Below are 24,951 nucleotides of genomic sequence, written 5' to 3' on the forward strand. Positions count from 1 at the left end.
GCAGTGTCACTGGCCCTCATATGTGGGATCCGAACCAGGGCCCTCTGGCGTCCCAAGCCAGTTCTTAACCATCGCGCCACTCGGCCAGCCCTTGAAACTTTTTTTATGACTGGCATTGATTTATCCTCGAGAACTGTCTATATGCTCTTAAAAATATATATTTTACAGACATTGGGTTGAATTGGATGATTATGTTGTTCAAGTTTTCTATATCCTTGATGATTTTCTGTCTAATTCTATCAATTATTGGGTAGGTATAGACATGTACAACTATTATTGTTAAATGATTGATTTCTCCTTTTGTTTTGTCAAGTTGTGCTTCGTGTATTTTGAGGCTGTGTTGTTAAGTGTGTATATATTTGTCATTGTTATATTATCCTGATGTATTGACCTCTTTCTCATTATGAAATGTCTTTTTATCTCTTATTATATTTTTGTCTTAAATTCTATTTTGTCTGATACTAATATAGCCACTCCTTATCTCTTAAGGCTACTATTTGCATGGTATATCTTTTCTTATCTTTTTACTTTCATGCTATTCGTATCTTTGAATCTAATGTGTATCTCTTGTAGATAGAATAATTGGATTTTGCTTTTTCATACTGCCTGGCAATCTCTGTTTTGGTTGGAATGTTTAGACCATTCACATGTAATATTATTGATATGGTTGGATTTACCTTTGCAATTTTTCTGTTTGTTGTATATAAGTCTCCTGTGTTTTTTGTTCCTCTTTGACTACTTTCTTTTGTGTTAAATATTTTCAGTGTATCATTTTAATTTCTCTGTCAACATTTTTACCTTTTTTCCCCACTGTTTTCTTAGTTGTTACTCTAGGGATTAGAATATACATTTTAATTTACCACAATCTACTTGAGATTAATACTAATTTAATTCTAGCAAGATATAGAATCTTTGCTCCAATACAGTTCCATTCTCTCCCTGCTCCTGTTTGCTGCTATTGTCATGTATATTACACGTGTATGTGATATAAACCCAACATATAGTGTTATAATTACTGCTTTATACAATTGTATATGTCCTTTAAAGTAGTAAAGAAATGAAAACAATGTATCTATAGAATCTTTTATACCACTTTACATATTTACCATTTCTAGTGCTCTTTATTTTGCCTCGATTGTTCATGTCACTGTTCAGAATCAGTATTTCAGCCTGAAAAACTTCCTTTAATATATTTGGTAAATCATACCTATAACAATGCATTTTCTCAGCTATTGCTTATCTGGGAATGTCCTTTTTCAGCCTTCATTTTTGGAGAGTAGTTTTGCTGGATATAGAATTCTTGTCTTTTTATTTCAGCACTTTGAATATAGCATTCTGCTGCCCCCTTTCTTCCATTGTTTCAGGTGAAAAGTCAGCCATTAATTGTATTGATGCTTCCCCCATACCATGTGATGAGTAGTTTTTATCTTGCTGCTTTTGAGATTTTTCTGTCTTAATGCTTTCGGGAGTTTGACTATGGTATGTCTGTATGTGGATCCTTTGGTATTTATGCTGCTTAGGATTTGTTGAGCTTCTTAGTGAATAGATTAATACTTTAAATCAAATTTGGGGAGTTTTTGGCCATTCTTCAAATATTCCTTTTGCCCTTTTGTTCTCTCCTTTCCTTCTGGGACTCCTATTATGCAAATGTTGTTACATGTGGTCGTATTTCACAGGTCTCCGAGGCTTTGTTCTCTTTTCTTCATTCTGTTTTCTTTGTTTTCCTCAGCTGGATTACCTCGTGTACCTACCTTCAAGTTCTCTGATTTTTTATGTTGCCAGTATAAATCAAGTGTTGAATTGCAGATTTGAATTTTTCACTCTAGTTATTGCACTTTCCAAATCCAGAATTTCTGCTTGGTTCCTTTTTAAAAAACAAAATTCATTTCTGTCTCTTTATTAATAGTCTCTCTGTGGTGAGAGACTTTAATTCTTTAATTTCCTTTCATTCTTTAGACATGGATTCCTTTATTCCTTTGACATATTTGTATTAGTTGACTTAAAGTCTTTGCCTAGTAAATCCAACATCTGGGCTTCCTCAGGAATTATTTCTATCGACCACCTTTTTTTCCTCCTATACATGGGTCATACTTTACTATTTCTTTGTAGCATAATTTTTTGTCAAATACTGGATATTTTAAATAATATAATGTAATTCTGGTTTTCAGATTTCCCCCTTCCCCATCCTCAGAGCTTTTTTTTGTTGCTGTTTGTGTTGTTGTTTGTTTGGTGATTTTTCTGGGCTAATACTGCAGTCATTATTATTTGTCACATGTGGCCATTCAGCTTGGTTAGCTGAGTTGTCAGATAATGATTCGACAGATTTTCTTAAAGGCTTTAAAGCAACATGTCTCTTACCCGTTTTCCATGGGGCATTTTGTGTGTTGGGGTATGCTTTCCGTGCTCTTAGAATTTATAACTCTGCATTAGCCTTCACTTCCTACTTATGCAGAACCTCAAGGTCAGCATTGGTGATAAGGGCTCTGTCAGGCCTTTCCTGGGCATTTGCACTGCCTCCCACATTTGCATGGCCTTCTAGAGCCCCAGGAATATGTCAGGAATTGTCAAAGCCCCCTACGGACATCTCAGTCCTCAGATTTTCCTTTTAAGTTTTTTTGTGCAGCTTCCTGATTGCTCCAATTGGAATCGCTGCCTCTGGCAACTGCAGTATTAATTGCCATTGATTTTGGAGGACACACTCCCTGGAGGCATGGGGCTTTCCTCAGTGTGTGAGCCATGAGTCAGATGATATATAGATTAGCTCCTTGAATGGGGCTATTCTAGGGAGCACCAGTCAGGTCAAATCAGGACAGTTCTCTGGGGACAGGATTTTCAGGGACGTTCCAGTCCACCTCCCTCCTCCAATGGCTGCTAGGCTGCTGGCTTTCATAGCTGCCATGAAACTGGGAATAGTGGATAGAAATAGAGCAAGTTAAAATACCCAAAGACTTACTCTTCTTATAAAGATTTAGCTGTTCTTTTCTCGACTAAATGTTCCTAGGGTATTTGCAAGCCTTTGGCTAATTTGTAGAGTGCTGAAAAGTTGATTTTGAAAATTTATGCCTGTGTTCTCATTGTTTTTATAGAGGAATGGATTTCCAGAGGCCCTTCATCCACAATTCCAAAAGTGCTTCTCAGTCAGCCTGTGCTTTTAACCACTATGCATGTTGCCTTTGTTGTTTTGATATCTAATGATGGCCTGTATATTTTTATTGTCAGCCATGAAAGCCCACTCTTTGATTTCATTGAGAGCTGCTTGCGAAATAAACATGAAATGGTTATTTATGAAGCTGCTTCAGCCATCATCCATCTTCCTAACTGTACTGCAAGGGAGTTGGCACCTGCTGTTTCAGGTTAGTTGTATATTTGATAATTGGTTTTTGTTTATATTATTATTATTTTTTTTTAAGCTGAGCCATCCAGCCACCTGTTGGCAGCTCAGTGGCTGCTCAGCTCGGGCCAGGAATCGAACCGCTGTTGCTCAGAGCTCAAACTCTTGAGCGAGCTCTTAACCAACTGAGCCACTCAGCCGGCCCTTATATTCTTATACTGTATTTTCGTTTTAAGCTCTAAAGATCTACAGGATAGGTATTAAGAATGATTTTTGAACCTCAGCTCGGTTTATACAGCCTTTGCATCTTGATATATAGATGATTATTTTAGTTCTTAATTCTTTTTCTGAAGTTACTATTTCCCCATGTAAAACATTTAAAAAGTAACTTTAATACCTTCAGTTCTCTTTAATGTTTAAAAAGCCCATTTGCTCTTATACCTGTAAATATTTGTACCATTTAAATTCAGATATTAATGGTTATATCAATTCTTTTAGAAAAAAAGAATAAACTTTGTTTTCTATACTTAAAATTTTTATAGCTTGACAAAAAGTGCTTTTTCCATTTTTGATGATACATTTTTCATGTGAATTTTTGACACTGTAATCTAATTCCTTATGCATAGTTTGAAGACAATTCATCATGTTTTCAGATATATGCTCTATGATGAAATGAGCTATATTCACAGTGATCTTTTTTCTTTTCTAGTTCTGCAGTTGTTCTGTAGCTCTCCTAAGCCAGCTTTGAGATATGCAGCTGTGAGGACCTTGAACAAGGTAGGAGCCCCCTTGCTCACTATTGACTTACATCAGTATTTGATTGAGAAATAGAAATGCAAAGCATTTGGCTTTCTCTCCAAGGTTAGTGGATGTGACTGATGGGTTTCGCTTTGGAGCGCCTCACTTGTATTTGTGTCCTTAGGAATTGGCATTTTTACTGTTCTTCAGTTGAAGATTATAATTCATTTCTGACCTTTAAGCACTTTACAATCTAGAGCCACACTGTCCTATAGGATGGCCAGTAGCCGTAAGTGGCTGTTTCCATTTAAATTAATTAAAATTCAATAAAATTAAAAATTGATTTCTTCAGTCAGCCTAGTGACACTTCATGTGCTCAGTAGCCACGTGTGGTTGATGACTCTCACCTGGGACAGTGCAGATACGGAACATTTCTATCATTTCAGAAAGTTCTCTTGGACAGTGCTGTAGTCCAATGTTAATCACATATGACATTTGAAATCTTATAGGAAACACTTAGCATTTTTTAAAAGATGAGAGTAACTTTAATACATATTTTATTTACCCTAATACACATAAAATGTAATATAAACATGTAATCCGAATAAAATTATTGAAGATACATTTTGCCTTTTAATTTTTCATACTTTCACACCTAGTATATATTTTATTTCATATTTACAGTGTATCTCAATTTGGACTAGCCATAAATGCTTAGCAGTAACATGAGTCTAGAGAATACAGTACAGAAACACAGAATAAATTAAATAACGATAAACATTTTAAATGAAAAGTTTAATGTAGTAGAAGACTTGTCATAAGGCTTGATTGATTGATTATAAATTAATTGTGTGAACAGTGGGAGGAGAGAGAAGTTGAGAGCAGCCATGAAAGAAGCCTTTATAGAACAACTATTTGAATTGTATTTAAAAGAGTTAAGATAGGTCCACATTTCTTCACCTATGATCTTGGAGCCAGATGTGTCTCAGAATCGAATATTTTGTGAATTTTAGAAAGGGTATATGATGTTATCTCTTACATACTAACCCCACTGGGCCTGGAGCAGCACCCCATCATTAGACACATTAATATTTCTGCACTATACATGTGACTATCCTTACTAATTGGACTAAATTAAGACTTAATTAATTTTACATTAGTTTGGATCATGTTTACTGTTAAACTAATTTTGATGCCAATACTTTTCTTGGCTTTCAAATTTTTTAAATTGTGGGTAAAGGATTCTATACCAGTATTGGCATAGGCAAAGAGGTGAATGACATCAACAAAAACAAAAAAAGCAGCACAAGGACAGACATGTTTTGTGAACATGAGCAATTCAGTTTGGCTGGAGTTTGCATGTTTAAAGACAGAAGTATTTTCTAAGTGATAAGATATTAACCGTCTTTGCACAGTGTTTTCCATGGTCCTGTTGTTAGAAATTCTAACATCTAGTATCCATGTACCATAAGGAAAATCAAGCCAACTGTGATAAAAGACAATGTGATATTGTTACAATGGTTATAGAAACCAGGGAAGAGAAAGTGCAGTGCTATCCTATGACTATGGCTATTAATCATTTATCAAATAACATATCTACCTTATTAATTGGAAACATTATTGACACAATTACTTTTAACCCATGTTGTCCCATTTAGATTTTAAAAAGCTACTTACCTTAAATTAAAATTTCTATTTCCCTTGTTCTTTGTTTTTTAAAGTTCTGTTCTTTATTAATAGCAATTTGCTTAATATTTTTCTTGCCCTTCCACAAGGTGGCAATGAAGCACCCCTCTGCCGTCACTGCCTGCAATCTGGACTTAGAAAACTTGATCACAGACTCAAACAGAAGCATTGCTACCCTGGCCATTACCACACTCCTCAAAACAGGAAGTGAGAGCAGTGTGGACAGGCTCATGAAGCAGATATCTTCTTTCGTGTCTGAAATTTCAGATGAGTTCAAGGTAACAGTTTAAATATGTGGCTTGCCCATTTATTTTCTTAACAGTGTCTTTTGATGAGCAGAAGTTTTAAATTTTTATGAAGTCTATTAGTTTTTTTCTTTTACAGTTTTGCTTTCTGTGTCCTAAGAAATCTCTGCCTATTTCTAAGTCTTAAAGATATTTTCTTATGTTTTACTGTAAATGTTTTGGGGTTTTATTTTAGCCTTTGCATTTTGTTCTATGAACCAACTTGAATTAATATTTGTGTATTGTGTGATAAGTTCAATTTATTTCCCATACTGATATCCAGTCATTCCAGCAGAATTTGTTGAAAAGACTTCTTTTTCCTTATTGGAGTTCTTCGGCATCTTTGTCTGAAAATTGGATAACCATATAATCATAGGTGTATTTCTGGGCTCCTTATCATGTTCCATTGATCTGTTTGTCAATACTCTGCCAGTACCACACTCTATGTATTATTAGAGTTGTGTGGTACCTCTTAAATATCAACTAGTATGGTCTTCCAACTTTGTCCTTTTTTAATATTCTCGTTCTTTTGCATTTCTATATAAATTTTAGAACCAGCTTATAACCTCTTTAAAACAAAGCCTGCTAGAATTATGATTGGGGTTGTCTTGAATTTATAAGTCATTTTGGGGTGAACTGACATCTTAATGTTAATTTTTCCAGTTCATGAATATGGTATACCTTTCCCTTTATTTAGGTCTTTAATTTCTCTGAGCAATGTTTTGTAGCATTTACTCTAGAGGCTTTGTATATCTTTTGTTAAATTTATATCTAAATATTTTATGCTTTTTAATTCTACTTTATGAAAATTTATTTTCATTGTTTGCTACTAGTATATAAAAATACTTTTTTTTTACATTTCCATAACTCAGTATCCTCGCTGAGTACCGTATTGCTTCTTGTTGTTATATACATTATTTATATAGTTTGTCTATGTAAATAATCCTGTTATCTGTTAATAAAGACAGTTTTACTTCTTCATTTCTAATCCAAATGCCATTACTTTCTTTTCCTTGCCTTATTAAAATGTCTAGGACTCCCAGTACATTGTTGAATAGAACTGGTAAGAATGTGTTGATCAGAAGAACAGTAAGAATATTAGATTTTATTGTTTCATTCTTATTTCCAGTCAAGAAGTAACTGACACCATTTACTCTGTTCTAGTATATATCTAGACTTTTTAAACAATTTTTTTGAAGATTTGGGGAATTGGGGAAGGGGAACAGTGTTGGGGAATTGGGGAAGGGGAACAGCCAAGTTGTTGTCCTTCAATCTTAGTTGTGGAGGGTGCAGCTAGCTCAGCTCCAAGTCCAGTCGCCATCCGGCTGCCCGTTGGCAGCTCAGGGCAGCTCAGCTCAAGGTGCCATGTTCAATCTTAGTTGCGGGTAGGCTTAGCTCACCATCCCATGTGGGAGTCGAACCAGAAACCTTGTTGCTAAGAGCATGCTCTAACCACTGAGCCATCTGGCCACCTGTCAGTAGTTCAGGGCAGCTCAGCTTAAGGTGCCGTGTTCAATCTTAGTTGCGGGTGGGCATAGCCCACCATCCCATGTGGGAGTCAAACCAGCAGCCTTGTTCGGAGCACGTGCTCTCACCAGCTGAACCATCCTGCCACCTGTTGGCAGCTCAGCTGCGGCTCAGCGCGGGCACAGCTCACTGGCCCATGTGGGGATCGATCTGGCAACCCTGTTGCTCAGAGCTTGTGCTCTTAACCAACTGAGCCACTTGGCAGCCCCCTATATCTAGACTTTTAAAAAACACTTAGCCGGTATATTCATGTAGACATTTTGAATCTTTGGGGAACCAATGAAGGTCATTTTGTGGTGTGGTTTATTGAATGAATCTCCTATGCTTGGACATTTATATAGTTTGCAATTACAAATAATGCTGCAGTGGGTAACTTTGTGCATATGTTTTCTTGAAATGTTGGAGGTATATCTTTAGGGTAAATCTTCAGAAGTCCATATTCTAGGTTGAAGGGTATCAGTGTAGTTTTAATTTGGATTTTTTTATAATGAGGGAAGTTAAACATCTTTTCATATTTTAAAGGATCATTTAATACCTCCTTTTTGAATATTGTTTGCTCATGTCTTTTCCCTATTTTCTGTAGGACTTTTGGCCTTTTGTTTCCTCAGTTATTTATTACTTTTTTTTGTATATTATAGATATTATTTCTTTATCTGTGCAGTGTTATATTTTTTCCCAGTTTGTCATTTGTCTTTTGGCTTTTCTTATATCTTTTGTCATGAAAAAGTTTTTTAATTTTTATGTAGTCAAATTTGTCATTTATTTTATTGCATTTGACTTTTGAGTAATAGTTAGAAAACCTTTCCCTTTATTTATTTTATTTTTTTTATTTTTTATTTATTTTTTTTTTTAGCTGAGCCATCCTGCTACCTGTTGGCAGCTCAGCGGCTGCTCAGCTCGGGCTGGACTCGAACTGCTGTTGCTCAGAGCTCAAACTCTTGAGCGAGCTCTTAACCAACTGAGCCACTCGGCCGGCCCCAGAAAACCTTTCCCTTTAGATTATAGAATCTGAATGGGTGAATAAGAATTCACCCATGTTTTCTTCTGGTATGTGCATATAGTTTCATGTTTTACGTTTAGATATCTGATCCATTGGATTTGATTACTATCTATGGTATGAGAAATGGATCTCATTTTATCCTTTTCCAATCACTATCCATTTACCCCCCAATTTTTATTTAAAAGACTGTCTTTGCCCCTATGATTTGAGATATCACCTTTATCATATACTTTATCATATACTAAAGTCTATATGTACTTGGGTCTATTTGGGACCTTCTGTTCTATTCTGTTGTTCTCTTTATTCACACGCCAGGACCACACACTATTTTAAATATAGAAGTTTTGTAGGATGTATTAATACCTGTTAGTCCTCTCTCATAGCTCTCCATTTTCATTATTTCCCTAGCTATTGTCACATGTATATTTTTCCTTATGAACTTTAGTGTCAACTTGTCTAGCTTCATAAAAAGATCTCATTGGCATTTTTATTGGGATCACCTTAAGTTTATATGTTAATTTAGGATTAAACAGATATCTTGATGATGTTAACATTTTAACCAGGAGCAAAGGATGTCTTATAATTTGTTGAGTCTACTTTCGGGCCTTTATTTTTTTTTTGGATTTTTATTGGGGAATTGGGGGAAGGGAACAGCATTGGGGAATCAGGGAAGGGGAACAGACAAGTTTATGTCCTTTTGTTCTTCAGTCTAGTTGTGGAGGATGTCGCTTCACTGGCCCATGTTGGTATTGTGATCATTGCGCTCTTCCCGGGTGATGCAGATCGGTTGCCAGCCATTGGACAGCCGCTCACAGCAGCTCACGCCGGCTGCTGGCCGCTAATGCTGGCTGCTGGCAGCTCACAGTAGCTTACGGCAGCCCACTGCAGCCCCACTGCAGCCCACGCAGTCGCCTTATGGCAGCCCAGCTCCAGGTCGAGCTGTTGTTCACCATCTTAGCTGTAGAGGGTGCATTGTCACTGGCCCATGTGAAATTCGAACTGGCCACCCTGCTGATCAGAGCTTGTGCTCCCAAGCCAACTCTTAATCGACGAGCCACTCGGCCGGCCCCTACTTAGGGTCCTTTCAAGAAGATTTTATAGTACCTTCATATTAGTTTTGAATGTCTTTAAAATGCTTTTCCTGTGGGACCCTATAGCTCAGGGGTTAGAGCACTGGTCTTGTAAAATACTTTTCCTGAGTATTTTGTCTTTTTTGTTGTTATTATAAATGTTTTTATCCATTACATCTTTTAACTAGTTATTCATTCCTATGAATAGTATTTTTTTGTGTTAATTTTGTGTCTTACTATTTTCCTGAATTATTTTTATTGAGTTAGTACACCTGGAAACCCTAGAGAATCAATAAAACTATCAAGTCATCTGTAAATAAGATCATTTTGTCCTATATTTTCCAATTTTTATTCCTCTAATTGTTTTCTCTTGTTTAATTGCATTGGCTAATATCTCCAGAATAATGTTAAATAATAGTGGAGATAGTGGCATCATTGTATTGTTTCTGACCTTAATGGGAATGACTCTTGGGGTTCTCTGTTAAGTAATATGCTAACATTAGGATTGAGGGATATGTGTGTGCAAAATGGAAATACCCATCCATTCCTATTTTAGTTTTTCAAGAATTTTTATTGGGAATGGGTGTTGGATTTTATCAAAGGCTTCTCAGCATCTATCAATATAATTGATATTAAATATCAATATATTTTCTCCATAGACTCATTAATATGATACATTATGTTAACCAATTTGCTAACGTTGAACTATTTTTGCATTCTTGGTATAAATCCCATTTCATCATGACATATTATTTTCTTACACTAGTGTTGGAGTGTTAACTAATATATCACTTAGAATTTTTGCATCAACATTTATAAATGATATCCCTCTGTAATTTTTATTTTTCTATGTATACCATCTTTATTAGGTTTAGGTATTATTGCTTCGTAAAAAGACTGGATGTTTTCCTTCATTTCCTGGGTTCTGAAGTGATGTATATAGATTTGGGACTATCTAGTTTTGGGGAGATAATTCGCTGTTCTCCATGAGTTTCTTGTATTTCTACACATCTTGCAAGTTAGGCACTAACTGCCCTTTGTTTCCTGCTGTCTCAGGTTTGTTTCCTTTTTGTAGTGCAAGATACCTTCCAGCCTTAGAAAAGACAGTGTTTCCCTGTAAAAGTAAAGGGCAGGTTTCCATCCAGCCCTAGAAGATACAGCTAGTGCTCCCTCTAGAGCAAAAAGCAAACATGCTCACTGTCTGGTACAATAAAGATATTGTTTCCCTTAGAACAAAGGACTGGCATACTCGCTGCACACTGTAAAATACTTAAGTGCCGTACCTCAGGTTCTCGTCCTTTAATTCAGCCTATTGCAGGTCCCAGTATTATCTGGTCCTTTTTGCATTGCCCTGTGGGAATTGGTACTCAGGACACTGGCCCTAAGTACTGATGCTCTAGCTACTGCTATTGCTGTGAGTAATTTACTATCTTTCATCTCTGATCTAGGAGTCTCGTGTTTTTTACTAGCATCCATGGAATTGTGGTAGACTGTTAGATTGCAAGTAGGGTAAAAGTTCACACCCCTCTCACTTCTTGACACTGGTCTTGAAAGTTGTGGTAAAATTCTCCTAGAAACCATTTTGTGAAGCAGTTCCTTGATAACTTCCTCTGTTTCTTTTACGGAAATCAGTCTGTTTAATCTTGTACTCTTTACTGTTCACTGTAAAAATTGTATGTGCTTATTTGCTTGGAGCAAAGGGATGGGGTCTCCTGAAAGAACTTCGTTGTTACGTTGCTTTTTATATTCCCTTGAGGCTTCCTTGTCTTTCATGAAGAGCCATTATTGTCATATTGAGTAAGTACAGCACCTTCTTAGCTTGCAGTAAATAGGAAAGTATGCTTAGCAGCTAAAGTTATAAAGATGAACATCCTTTCTGTGTTTGGTTTGTTGTGGGTGGCAGTTGTACAGTCATTATAAAGGTGAACGGCCTTTTTGTTTGTTTTTCTACAGGTGGTGGTTGTACAGGCAATTAGCGCTCTCTGTCAGAAATACCCTCGAAAGCACAGCGTCATGATGACTTTCCTCTCCAACATGCTCCGAGATGATGTAGGTGGACTGATTTTTTTTTTTAATTTTACTGGGGAACAGTGTGTTTTTCCAGGACCCCTCAGCTCTGAGTCAAGTAGTTGTTTCAGTCTAGTTGTGGAGGGTGCAGCTCAGTGGCCCATGTGGGGATCAAACCGGCAACCTTGGTGTTAAGAGCCTGCGCTCTAACCACCTGAGCTAACCAGCCACCTCAGGACTGCTTTTTAATCATAGGAACTTGCTCTCTCAAATTCTTCTGATTCCCATTAAATACCATAGTATCTAAAGCAGCTTTCTTCATTATCTGAGCGTGCCCCTCAAATAGTATGCTTAATTCTGGCTGCTATCCTATCGTTACTAAACATGCAATTGCTTTAGCTTTCCCACTTTGAGAAAACCCACTTTTGTTCCTTTCATAATGGAAGGGAAATAAAATTTGAATACTATAAGCATGAGCCTTGGGGTATAAGCATTTCTCGAGAAAGCATTCTCAGAATGAATGGCAGTTTTCTCTTTTGCCAGGGAGGCTTCGAATATAAGCGGGCCATTGTGGACTGCATCATCAGCATTGTGGAAGAGAACCCTGAGAGCAAAGAAGCAGGTCTAGCCCACCTCTGTGAGTTCATCGAGGACTGTGAACACACTGTCCTGGCCACCAAGATTCTGCACTTGTTGGGCAAGGAGGGCCCCAGAACGCCTGTCCCCTCCAAGTACATCCGCTTCATTTTTAATAGGGTCGTCCTGGAGAATGAGGCTGTCAGAGCTGGTGAGTCGTTGGAACACTGATAATGATGTAACCTCTGGTCTTTGGAAATGCTTAACGCAAGGGGGATGGTGATGAAACTGGAAAACGAGGTTGCAAGGTCTATGTAATGGGATCTTGGAGCATGCTTAATGAGCCCCAGAATACAGCTCTTTCTCTGTATTCCAGTTTCCCTCCTGATGTCTGCCTTATATTGGAGGCAAATAACTCTTGACATTCAGTGTGATAGGAATACTAACTATGATGGCATCATCCACTTTTTCAGAGTTATAGCCATAAATAAGTATGAATGTCTGTGAAGTGTGTGTGTGTGTGTGTGTGTGTGTGTGTGTGTGTGTGTGTGTGTGTGTCTGTGCCTATAAAAAGTGTCTTTTTAAACAGGTCTTAGGAACTTTTTTTACTACTTCTTCTCTAATCATTCCTTCTCCTTAGCATGTGAACAGGTTCAACTCTCTCCTGTTAAACTATAAACCCTCCTTTGATCTGTTAACTCTCCCTAGCTACTGACTGTACTTACCCTGTCAGATAAACTTGCAGTATCCATCACTAGCTGACTCCATGAACTTAGTTTTCATTTTCTCTTCAACTCACATCCAGCTCTCACCCTTAAAACTCCTCTGAAACTTTTAAAAAAAAATATTACTTATAAGGTGATTTGAAAATCAAGCTAGACACTTGAATTTTCTTTTTTTTTTTTTTTTAGCTGAGCCATCCTGCTACCTATTGGCAGCTTAGCAGCAGCTCAGCTCAGGCCGGGCATTGAACCGCTGTTGCTCAGAGCTCAAACTCTTGAGCAAGCTCTTAACCAACTGAGCCACTCGGCCGGCCTGACACTTGAATGTTCTTATCTTGGTTCACCTCTCAGTCAGTTTGGTGTCCTGTTGACTAAACACGGCATGAAGCTGTTTTCCTTGGTTTCCACAACAGCCTGCATCTTTGCATCACTCATCTTATTTATAGAGCTTTCCTTCCATTCCTTCAAATGTTAGTCTTCCTTAGGGATTTGTCTTAACGTACACTTGCTTTTCTGGTGATCATTTTCAGAGCTCTACTGATATGCTGGGACACTGCAGTCATGCCTCTTTCCCTAACTTGTATGTCCAACTATTTAAGGCACTTCAAATTCAACTTGAAATTCAAACTCACCCAAACAAATTCTCACCTGTATCATTCACACAGTTGCAAAGGCCAGAATTTATTCCACTGTTTTATAACCTTGGTCTAGTCTTGGGCAAAATTCTGTCAATTCTGTGTCCTTCATATTCCTTCATTTTCTTTTTCTATTTTCACGGGTGATGCTTTAGGCTCTCACCCATTTCCGGCGCCCACCTAGTCCGACTGCTTCTGGTCTCACACAGATGCAGTTTGTTCTCCACACTCTGCTACAGTACAATGATGGTCTTTGCCTACAAAATCGGCCTACAAATTGGGGGGTAGCACACTTGGCTACAAATAACACACATTTATCCTGTATGTAATCTCCTGTAATAATAACTTGGAGTTTAAACCACCACCTCTTTTTGTTTTATCTCTAATCTCTCCTTGTCTCTCCTGCTGTCCAATACGGGTCCTGTGCTTCAGCCTTACTCACCTGCATCCAGTTCCAGTATCATCCCTGCTTTCTTCTCTCGGCCGAGGGCCTTTGCACTTGTCCTTCTCTCTGCCTCTGATCCTTTCCCTGCCTTTTCCCTCTGGCTAACTTGACTGGCTCTGCAAAATTGAGCTCAAGTAGTAAGTGTTAACCCCTTGCCTTACTTCTCCTCCACCAACTCTGATTTAAGGTCCTTTCTTTGTATTCACATAGCATCCTGGATATGGTTCTACCATGGACTTACTATGCTATGTTGTAATTATCTCTTTACTTACCTGTCTTCCCCACTAGAGTACAGCTCCTTTAAGTCAGGGGCTATGTCTTCTATCTTGCTACCCCAGCACCTATCACAATTCCTGACAAAAGTTAGGTGAAAAATAAATCTTTGTTGAATGAAGTGAATTTTAATAATAGGTTTTTTTTATGTTTGGAGCTGGTTATTTGAGATTAGAACTTAATTATATCAGTGTGGTATATAAGGGGTTTTGGTCAGGGCGGAGGATAGCTCATAAAAGAAATATATATGATTCCTCTTCCACAATGCATGGAGGATTTTCCTATTCGGAGCCCTCTTGGATCTGCATATTGCTATTTATGCTTAAATGTATCAAAGAAATAAGATCAAGAAACACATGATAAAATATTGGGTTGTCGGAAAAGTCATGATGTATTTTTATCTGTTTTGCATTGCAAAAATGCATCATGACTTTTCTGACAACCCAATAGTAAGAGAGTTTATTCCCACTGAACATGGGGGAGCTTCTCTAATTTTTGTTGAATGATTATTACTTAACTCTAGAAACCAATATTTATGTTGCTTCATTTTATGCTTCATTATAGCTGCTGTGAGTGCTTTGGCTAAATTTGGGGCCCAGAATGAGAACCTTCTCCCAAGCATCCTTGTACTCTTACAAAGGTAAGTAAAAGAATGTCTTTTTTTAAAAGAAGTGCCATGTGGTTGGATGGAGAGTTCCTCATTGTACCATATCTCACACATTGCAGGGCCTAAGGGCAGAGCTGGTGGAGTAAGTGAGGGACAAACGGCATTTTTGTTCTCTTCTAGTAATTTTTTGTGTGCTAAGTACTTTGGATTTCCCTTCGTATGATTTCCAGGAAGTGACTTAAATGCATGTGCCTCAATTGGTATAATAGGGGCCGACTTCAAAGTGATTCACTAAGTAGAGTTGAAAATACCAGCTTTTCATGGTCTCCCTCCCTATTGGATGAGGAAGAGCCTTGGCGTTAGCAAACACTCTGTGATTACATCTTGTAACTGAAGCAGAAAAATTACAAGCCAAAAGCTGGCTGGTTTAAATGAAACAAATTGCCATTTGAGTAGTAACAAAGCCTAGATTCTGAATGCTTTTTAGTATCCTTAGAAAGTCTGATATTCCCATTTCTTAATTATAAAGAAGTGTCGAGGTCCTTATCAGGGTCATGTGTCGCAGATCCAAGAGAAAACTCCAAACTGCTATCTCATGTTATTTGTTCTTCCTAATGAATGATCTTAATGCTGGCATATGTAGTGCTTCTGATTCACAGTGATACTATTTCTTCACCAATTCAGAGCAGTACCCAAGATGCATGGAGGTTTTACTGTTGTCTGTTGTTGAACTCTTTTATAACTAAGGTGGTATCAGATGGCCCAATGGTGCCCTTTAGGCATGATGGTTAAGCTATTGGGAACCTTCTGGGTGCTGTGACATGCCTATTCTGTGTCTCTGGGCAGGTGTATGATGGATACTGATGATGAGGTTCGGGACAGAGCTACCTTCTACCTGAATGTACTGCAGCAAAGGCAGATGGCACTGAATGCTACGTATATCTTCAATGGTCAGTGAGAGCCCAGGATGTGTAGACAGTACACTCTTGTTCCCCGGATGGTATCTTGGAAGCCTATCTCATTATTTGCATATGAACTGACATCACTGGGCAAAATGCTTTCGAATGCACTTCCATTTCTAGGGAAATCTAAAGTATGTAAAAGCCTGAAGCATCCTCCTTGTTCCTGGTCCTCCTTGAGCCCCTCTGGGATGGGTTGACCGTGCCTCCCTTAACATGTGCTATCATTGCTCCCACATGGCCAAGTTACATTCTTTTCTGGAAGCTTCTTATATTTTGTTGAAAATGTTTATGCTCCACTCCTGTGTTTCCTTGGATGAAATGATAAGGCAGTTTTATATAATAACCTTTACTTTTAATTATTTAGGCTATGAAGTCTGTGGTTATATTTTTTCCTCCTCCTTCAGAAAGCTCAATAAATATTATAAATCTGGGTTGATCTGGATCCTAGCACTGGCAAGAAGTTACAATGCTGAGATTTCTCTGTTTTATAGGTTTGACAGTCTCTGTACCAGGGATGGAAAAAGCCTTACACCAATATACACTGGAGCCTTCGGAGAAACCCTTTGACATGAAATCTATTCCTCTTGCTATGGCTCCTGTCTTCGAACAAAAAGCAGGTAATGGGAACACTTCACTGTTAGTTTTTTTGTGTAGAAGTAGTTTTACACCAGTAAAATATGGTATTAGCATATTTTCCCTAATCTTTTGTTTAATTGTCACTCTGTACGTAAGTCTTTTAGAACTAAGGTGAATGATTGTTTTCATTAGGGTTTTGGGTTTTTTTTAATTCCTGGTTTTTGCATAAAGGCAAGAATATGAAACGTGACCTAGATTGAAAGTCTTTTCTCTTTTTTAATGCTCCGTTTTACAGCATCTGAAGTCAGTTGTTCTGTGTATCTCTGGCAGTAATTGTGCTGTCACCTCCTATTTTTATTCTCTGAAGTTGGTAATTTCTCAGTTAATTTTGCTATTGGAAGTTTGTCTTTCAAGAATATATGGGACAAGATCATAAAATATATTTCCAAGGAATGTCTAACTTTAAAATGCAAAAAAAAAAAAAAGAAAGAAACGAACAAATGTTTAGTGGTCAGAACTGAGAATGAATGATCTTAATTTTGAACATTTTTCTGTTGATACTATATACAAGTCATGTTTCCTATTTGAATCATGAGAAGATTTGTTTTATAAATTGTTCCTTCGTTTAAGAGTACTTTTGTATATCCTGGTCCATTTAAAGCAAATTCTGTATTTTTAGGGCTTACTTTGCTATCTCACAAAATATGTTCACTAAGTACATTTTAATTTGAGCGTCCCTCCCAAAAGGGTGACAGAGGCCTACTGGTGTTATTTTGCAATGGCTCTTGACATGTCTTCAAGAAGTTTCTGCCCTCATGTCTTTCTGTCTGCGTTTTCAGCTTGATAGTGGGAGAGAAGCTCACTTGATTGCTCATATCTGTCTTTGTAGAAATCACACTTGTGGCTACCAAGCCGGAGAAGTTGGCTCCTTCCAGGCAAGACATTTTCCAAGGTATGACGATTTCATGGGTAGAAGTAATAGTCTTGCACCCTAGGCATTGTAAATATAATGAAGTCTGCTACTTTCATTCAATTTTCTGAATTCTCAGTATAGGATGTCTTTGTGTGGCTGAATATTTATTGTCATAGATTACAGTTGCCAGGGGCCACCTGGAGTCCCTGTGACTTGCCAGTTTCCAGTCGCCAGCACACTAACTGGGAATGTTCTTAATCTGTATCTTGGTTAACAGGGAACTCAAATTATAGGAATTTGGGATATAGGAATATTAGGAATATTATTTATTTATTTATTTGCTTTTAGTAATTGAGTATATAAGCTCTCTTAAAAGATTGTTTTACTAAAACTTGGGGATATATAAGAGTGTTCAACTATTAAGCTATGGAAACATAAAACATTTTAGGCATCCAGAATAATGCCTTTCCCTGTCTTCTTATTTTACTGTCTTCCTTCTTTCCTTTTTTCTTGACAGAACAATTGGCCGCAATTCCTGAGTTTACGAATCTAGGACCCTTGTTCAAGTCTTCTGAGCCTGTTCAACTTACAGAAGCAGAGACAGAGTATTTTGTGCGTTGCATTAAGCACATGTTCACCCATCACATTGTGTTCCAGGTGAGATAAGTGCCCTAACTGGCTCCTGTAAGGCTTAGGATGCTTGGAGATAAGTATTAAGTCCCCTTTAGTTTGTGATTCTTTTGGTTGTCGGAAAAGTCATGACGCATTTTTGCGATGAAAAACGGAAAAAATACGTCATGACTTTTCCGACAGCCCAGTAGTTCCTTTTATAGTGAACTAGGCAGCATTTCTGGTTTTCTTTCCTAACTCCATACCTACAGAGACGCCTTCATATGATGGGTTAAAAATGAAAAGGACATAAAAACAAGATGCCTGAAGAAGTTGGACAATATAAAGTGTAACCTATTAAAAAATAATCATCATTTAACTTCAGGGTAAATTAAGTGGGTTGTTCCTAGAACTTGGATTTCAGTTTGATTCTTAGAAGCTGTCAGATATCTGCCATCTTGTTTGGTAGAACTAAATCTCAAGAAAGAGAAAAAAACAAATCATATAAACCCCCAAACCTCAAGAATAAGGCTATCCTCGCTGCCTAGAGAAAACTCTTAGGAGCAGTGCTGTTAGGGAAGGTCTAGTGGGTTCCAGAGCTGAGTAGTGGGTTATGGGTGGGAAGGAACAACTTGCTTGCAAACAGTTCTCAGCCTTCGTAACTTTTCCCTATTTGCTGACTTTTCAGTTTGACTGTACCAATACGCTCAACGACCAGCTCCTGGAGAAAGTGACAGTTCAGGTGGACCCGTCAGATGGCTTTGAAGTGCTGTGCTGTATCCCAGCCCCCAGCCTCACTTACAATCAGCCAGGAATATGTTACACTCTCGTTCGTTTGCCTGATGATGACTCTTCAGCAGGTATTTACCCACCAGAGGGAAGAGATACTTATATACTTACGTGTGCATGACTTGGGCTCTTAAATGTGTGGACACATGTCCAGGGTTCAAGAATATGCTTCTTTTCCTGAATTAAATGTAATGATAAAAATGGTATATTTACTGCTGCAGGATATTATTTATAATGAAGTCTGAGTAAAATTTGCTGGACATTTAATCTTAAATGAGAAACTGAATGTATACAGAGGGAGTCCAGAGAGGCCCTCAGGCCTTGTGGGGGACTGGTGTCACCACTAACAAGGGTTCATAGACATGATGTCTCCTTGAAGGAGCACGGCCTGCTGCTCCCCGGTGTTTCTTTCCAGGGCATCCTAAGGGCTTTTTATTTAGTAGGTACATGGCATTTTAAAATACAGGAAAACCTTGAATTGCAAGTGACTTGGTTTGCGAGTGTTCCGCAAGGATAAGCAAACATTTCTAATACATTTTAGATTGGTAAACAAGTGATGTCTAGCAATATGAGTAGTTTGTTCCCAGAACGAATTATGCTCGCAAACCAAGATATTACTGTATATCGTTTTTGAGGGTCCTATAGCATAAAGTTGGCATCTGAGAGTACGGCTCAACTTCAAATGAGTGTCTTAACCAAAGTTTGTGTATTTGCATTTGAGAAAGGCTTTGTAATTCTCTACTTGACCCATATGCAGTCTGGGGGTGCGGTGCGCTTTAAAGGAGAACCAACTGCTAGTGTCAATAGTAGTATTTACAAATTTGGGAATTTGAGGTCTGCTGACCTATCTCTTGTGAATGTCAAGTATTTGTTGTGCTTGATTTCTTTTCCCCCTTTTCCCACCCTGAGTTCTTTCTTCATAGTCATTGCAGAATATTCACAACGGGTACCTGGTTTTCACAGAAATAAGCACACATATCACATTTATGCTTTGAACAACTTTTATTACTAGTACAGGAAAAAACAATTTTTACTACTAGTACAGGAAAAAACAATTTTTACTAACTAGCACAGGAAAAAAATCAGATAAAAGTTAACAAAATTAACAAATATTGGGGAAGGTACAAAGTTACAAGAAATCATAGAAGTACTAGTAAATTGTTATCCCTGGTCATCATTCACTTACATGTGGGGCTTAACCTGCCTTCTTTTAGCCCCTCTCCGAACTCCCTTTGTAGATGTTGGTTCTGGGAGCCCTGCCCAATCTCTTCTCTGTTGGGTTACAGACCAGGCTACTCACTCTAGCACGAGGTAGATTCACGTTGGCACCATTGCTGGGTCTGAATCCCAGGTTGTTCCCTCTGGCCCCTGGGCGGACCTGCACTCTTAACCTGCAGCCCCCTGGATCCATAACCCCCTGGGTAGGAAGGCACTTTCCTGTCTGGCCTCCAGTATCTGTCCTGCGAGCATTAGGCCCTCTGAATTTCACCTTTCATTACCTCCTCTATCCCTCTATGAGGCTTCCCTAGTTTCATTTTCTTTTAGCTTCACTTTCGCTCTGGTCTGTTTCCCTCTGATTATATGTGTCTAAAGTATGTCCACCAGCCAGTAATTAAGCTGGCTGGACTCTTAAGTAAAGATAGTTTTATTTATTCTTGTTCCAAACCAGTATCTGAGCCCAGTCCTACTGTAGCCCTATGGCTTCCGCCATTATCCTAGGAAACTGCATTTTATGAAGTTTTTCAAGTGGCCTCCTCTCTGTGTTTCCTAACTCCTCCATCTGCGGTACTTCTCTCCAAGTCCCGTTTTTAAGGGGTGCTACTTCGCCACTCTAGAGAGAAACGAAATGCCGAGCCTATTAAAGAATCCAGCTCCTCCCATTCCCCCAGGATCTCTTGGATAACTGATAACTCAGGTGCCTCACACCCCAGGGAGTGGTCTTAACAGAATACAACAAATAACAGTTTCACAATATCAACATACATAACACAACAATATTGAAATTACAGAAATTACATACAGCGAAAGGGGGAAACAACAACAGAAAACATTCCTACTAAGAGAGGAAGTATAGGAGAGATTTTCGCACCCCTCTTACTAAGGGGTTAATTTCTTTTTGAAACATAGATCTTACAGATTAGCCCAGAGGTTTCAGCCTTTGGTCTGCTGGCTATGGACTCTTTTGTTTGATGGTTTGTTAGTATTTTATTTATAAAAATTTGGCATTTGGAGAATTTTCTTTCTTTTCTGTTAAACTCAAAGGATTTGCTGATTGGTGCTAAAAGTCAGTTATAAACTCCTGTCATTGCATCTTGGAGAAAAGAAATGGAATTTTGTCTCAACACTTGGACTTTTAAGATTTTGTTAGTAGTTGATTTATATTTGACCCATCATGTACCTGCTTAAAAAACAAACTCCTTTCTATTCTTTTGTCTTTGTCAGAAAAGTCTAGTTTTTAATCCATAGCCAATCCAAAATCTTTGCTTTGCAATAAATAGAAGTGAAATACCAAGGGCATAGATGGTAATAAAAATGTTTTTTACCCATTCCTTTTTTGCATTTTCCCATTGCAAATATTCCAAATTTTACCAATTTCCTGAAGATCTATACATTACCTTTACTTTGTCTCATCTCAGAAAATATATTTTCCTTATAATCACAGAAACAAAAATTATATAGATTGTGATTTCCTTCAACTTGAAAATTGTATAGCATAATAGAAAGGAATAGAGGTTTTGGAGATAAACAAATTTGGATTAGAATTCGGACTGCTACATACTGTGAATTTTGGATAAATTATTTGACCTCTATAAGCCTTTCAGAATTATTGTAAAGATAAATTGAAATTAAATAAGTAAGGTGATTAGCGTGGTGCCAGACATATAGTAAATACTCAATAAATAGAAGCTATTAAAATTGTTTCAATTCTGAAACTATCCACTTTCTTCCAGTTTCCTCTTTCAAAATCAAGTCTCCCACTGTTCAAAAGACACACACCCTCTAATCTCCAGAAAGTTGTTATTTTTGCTGTATCTTTAAACTTTCCCACTCCCCCTTACTTTGTAAGTGTACAGAAAATCGACACCATCTGAAAAAACTTACTTTAACCCAACATCAAGATATTACCATATCTCCTTCTCTTAAATTATGGGCAATTTGTAGAACGAGTAAGTCTCCATTCAGTCAAGCCTCTTAGTATCTTCTGGCCTCCAACAATTACTCTTTTACTTAAAAATTGTTAGAAAACCCTTCAAGGCAGCCTTCTGTCTTAGTATCTTTTCTCATTCAGCAACTTTCCTTCCTCTGAATACTTCTGCACCAGGAACAACATGTAGGCACAACAGTCTGCAAATTTCCCCCCACTTTGGACCTCTGTAATGCCCCTACTTTAAAATAATAACTTTTTGTTCCGTTACCATCTCAGAACCATCCTAATCCCGAAATTACTTTTATTATTGCACTATCAGGCCTTGTCACATCCTATTTCTCATTTCAAACCATTTCAGCAAATTTAACTCATTTAAAAAGTCTTAATAGAAAACATCCTTACCAAGATCAAGTTTAGCAGTCCATGTATATGAGCCTTCTGTTTTGCATTAGGGATGCTTCCTCCTGTATTAACAATTCATAACTCTTTCATATATATTTCAGCTCTTGACTTTCTGCCTACACTTCCTCAAACCTCCATCTTAACTTGAGCTACCACAGGATTCTGATGGACTCTGGACTCTTCTCTGAATCTCTAGTCTCAACTCCATTATTTGTTGTTCAATACTAACCATATTAACTCCTGACATTCTGTATTGAATCTACAGCTTCAATTAAGTAAAATTTATCTCAGAGGTTTTCACTTTGACTCACATGCATCCACTGATATTAATGACCCTTGATAAAACTTTGCATTCTTTCAAGAGAAGCACATCATTTGAATTTTTATTCAAATGCTAAAAAGGCAGGATAGGTAGAACATTACTGGTCAACCACCATTTCCTCTGCCTTTATCACTAGAATTTGTATCAGTCTAGCCAGTTTTGTTTTTGGGGTTTTTTTTTTGAGAATTTTTATAAGAATTTATTTGAGCCAAACTGAAGACATATGCCAGGGATCAAGATCTCAAATTCTCCTGTATCAGTCTAGCCTCAAAATCAGTATTCCTCCAATTTGACCCATTCTGAGATTGGCCAGATTCCCAGCTTGAGCTCTCTTTGTTCACCTGTTCATTCATCTTGTAACCAGCCTGCCTTTCATCAAACACACTGAAATTTCTGACATTCCCTCTGTACTTCCAACCTGTCTTCCTGTCCTATTTCATGTTCCCTCTTCACACCATCATCATCGTCATCCATAATCTTTATTGCTGCTTTTCTTAAATGATAACCTCTCCCTAGAGCGCAACACAAGCATGGCGTATCCATTCACATCTTCTTCCCTCTCTTGGCCTTAGAAAACACCTCTGCTTGTTTGCACCGCCCAGGCTTGTGGTTCACAGTCTGTCTGGCCTTTAAATTGATTCCGCATGTGAACACGTGTGAAATTCCTCCTTTGCCTACTCTTGTCTCTCAGAACAGTGCCAGCCCACTGCACACACTTTCAGCTCTGCTTCTGGAAGTCCTAACCGTGATAAGGATTGTTGCTGCTGCTGTCCCTCCCTTCTGATTTCACTGCAGGAATTGCTCTCTCTCTGACTGTTCGTTCTCCTAAATCTGCCCACTTTGATGAGACTTTCTGGTAGACTTTTCAGGCAGCTGCCAATTTCTCTACGACAATTTCTTTTTATATAATTCCAATGTATCCTTTAGGAAATGTAGCCCATGCCCCCTCCACTGTGATCCATTAATGGTGATCAAGTTTAGTAGGCAACACCAAGTATGATAACCACTATAATGTTTCCCAGTAATTTGGAGAATGATTTAATATGTATACTGGCGACTCAATCCCAACTTCATTTTAACCACTTCTTTCCATTTTTGTTCGGCTCCTTTTCATTGGAAAAACATGCACCAGTAAATACTGTGTCACCATCTGTAGGATGCATGCTGTATCAGGGCTAAATACCATTCTTTCAAAATCCAATTGATAGCACTACATTGCCCTTAGTTTTTACTTGGATATCCTATCGTGGCTCCCTCTATGAATATTCTACATTGTCTATTTTCCCATAAAACAGTGCTTGCCCACAGGTACGACTCACATCGCCTACACTTTCTTATATTCCCTAGTATGCTCCGGCTGTCTGGCTGTAGAACCCTACATGCAGCCCCTGTCGCTCCTCAGACCTGCCACTCCCCCAAGTTGTAGGCCTTTCACGCCACTGTGCCCTTCTCTGTGATGCCCCGTTACCCACCTGAGCCCCCCTCACAATCAAAAGGTCCCTCCTCTCCTTACCTGTCCCTTTGTTGTCCCATGACACAACTCACATCCCGTCAGCCACCTTCTCGTGATGCCCAAGATTCCTGTCTCTCCTTTCCATGCTGGACGCAGAGTAAACCAAGCTCAGCCCATCCTCTGCCTTTTCTTCCATTCTTGTCTTCAAGAGACTCTCTGCTTCTTCTGCAACACACTGTCCTACTTCCCCTGCCACCTGCTAGCATGCGACACTCACTGTTGTTTTCCTTGACATCTGCTCCCGTCTTGACCTGCGCTCCATCCACTGACACTTCTTTGTCCCCAACAGGCTGTACTGAATCCAACTGGTGTCATAATTTTCTGGTTCACAATTATGAGACCAGTGCTTCTATGGCCTCTTTGATGTCTCATGATTTCTCCATGCCACGCCAGAGAGGGTTGTCTCCAGTTTTTTGGTCTCGACCTCTACACCCCATCCTCCTCTGGCCTCATCCGCCTCTCCCGTGTTCCTTGCTTGCCTTACCTGCTCAGTGCTCTGCCTCCTGCATGGGCTTCGTCATGCCCTTGGTCCACTTTACGGGGCAAAGTCCCTGCATTTTTCATGTCCACTCCCTCTTTCAGGCTCAGCCATCCCTCTCTTCACACAGTGGTTCCCTGACCCTCTCAGCCAGCCCCTCCTGCCCGAGCTCAGAGGCGCCATCGCCGGCCCTTTCCTTCTCTTCCAGCCCGTTGGACCACCTGTCCTCCTCCACACTCTCCCAGTGTTCCAGACTGCTCACCTGATCTCCGACCTCCTGGGCCTGTTTCACCATCTCTCCTGCTTGGCTTCTCTGCTGCATACAGAGCAAAGGAACC

General features: G+C 38.6%; 2 protein-coding genes and 1 long non-coding RNA gene across 4 annotated transcripts in view; 1 reads left to right on the top strand and 2 right to left on the bottom strand.

Moving 5' to 3' along the window:
• The window catches only part of MEST (mesoderm specific transcript), a 181,936-nt gene that overhangs the window by 97,689 nt on the left and 59,296 nt on the right, over window positions 1-24,951 (bottom strand). The gene's annotated exons all lie outside the window — the stretch shown is intronic.
• Window positions 1-24,951, top strand: part of COPG2 (coat protein complex I subunit gamma 2) — a 126,568-nt gene that overhangs the window by 54,945 nt on the left and 46,672 nt on the right. The window contains exons 10-20 of the mRNA XM_019646098.1: window positions 3,220-3,353; window positions 4,041-4,108; window positions 5,845-6,033; window positions 11,590-11,685; window positions 12,187-12,430; window positions 14,859-14,934; window positions 15,748-15,851; window positions 16,355-16,480; window positions 17,329-17,391; window positions 17,870-18,009; window positions 18,650-18,821. Of these exons, the coding sequence (XP_019501643.1) occupies window positions 3,220-3,353; window positions 4,041-4,108; window positions 5,845-6,033; window positions 11,590-11,685; window positions 12,187-12,430; window positions 14,859-14,934; window positions 15,748-15,851; window positions 16,355-16,480; window positions 17,329-17,391; window positions 17,870-18,009; window positions 18,650-18,821 (1,412 nt within the window). The remainder of the gene's footprint in view (window positions 1-3,219; window positions 3,354-4,040; window positions 4,109-5,844; window positions 6,034-11,589; window positions 11,686-12,186; window positions 12,431-14,858; window positions 14,935-15,747; window positions 15,852-16,354; window positions 16,481-17,328; window positions 17,392-17,869; window positions 18,010-18,649; window positions 18,822-24,951) is intronic.
• Window positions 19,738-24,951, bottom strand: part of LOC109384606 (uncharacterized) — a 19,756-nt gene continuing 14,542 nt past the window's right edge. Inside the window, exon 2 of the long non-coding RNA XR_002124434.1 lies at window positions 19,738-24,834. This is a non-coding gene — a long non-coding RNA (uncharacterized LOC109384606). The remainder of the gene's footprint in view (window positions 24,835-24,951) is intronic.

This window comes from Hipposideros armiger, unplaced genomic scaffold (genome assembly GCF_001890085.2).
Source record: "Hipposideros armiger isolate ML-2016 unplaced genomic scaffold, ASM189008v1 scaffold_97, whole genome shotgun sequence".
Taxonomy (NCBI): Eukaryota; Metazoa; Chordata; class Mammalia; order Chiroptera; family Hipposideridae; genus Hipposideros; species Hipposideros armiger.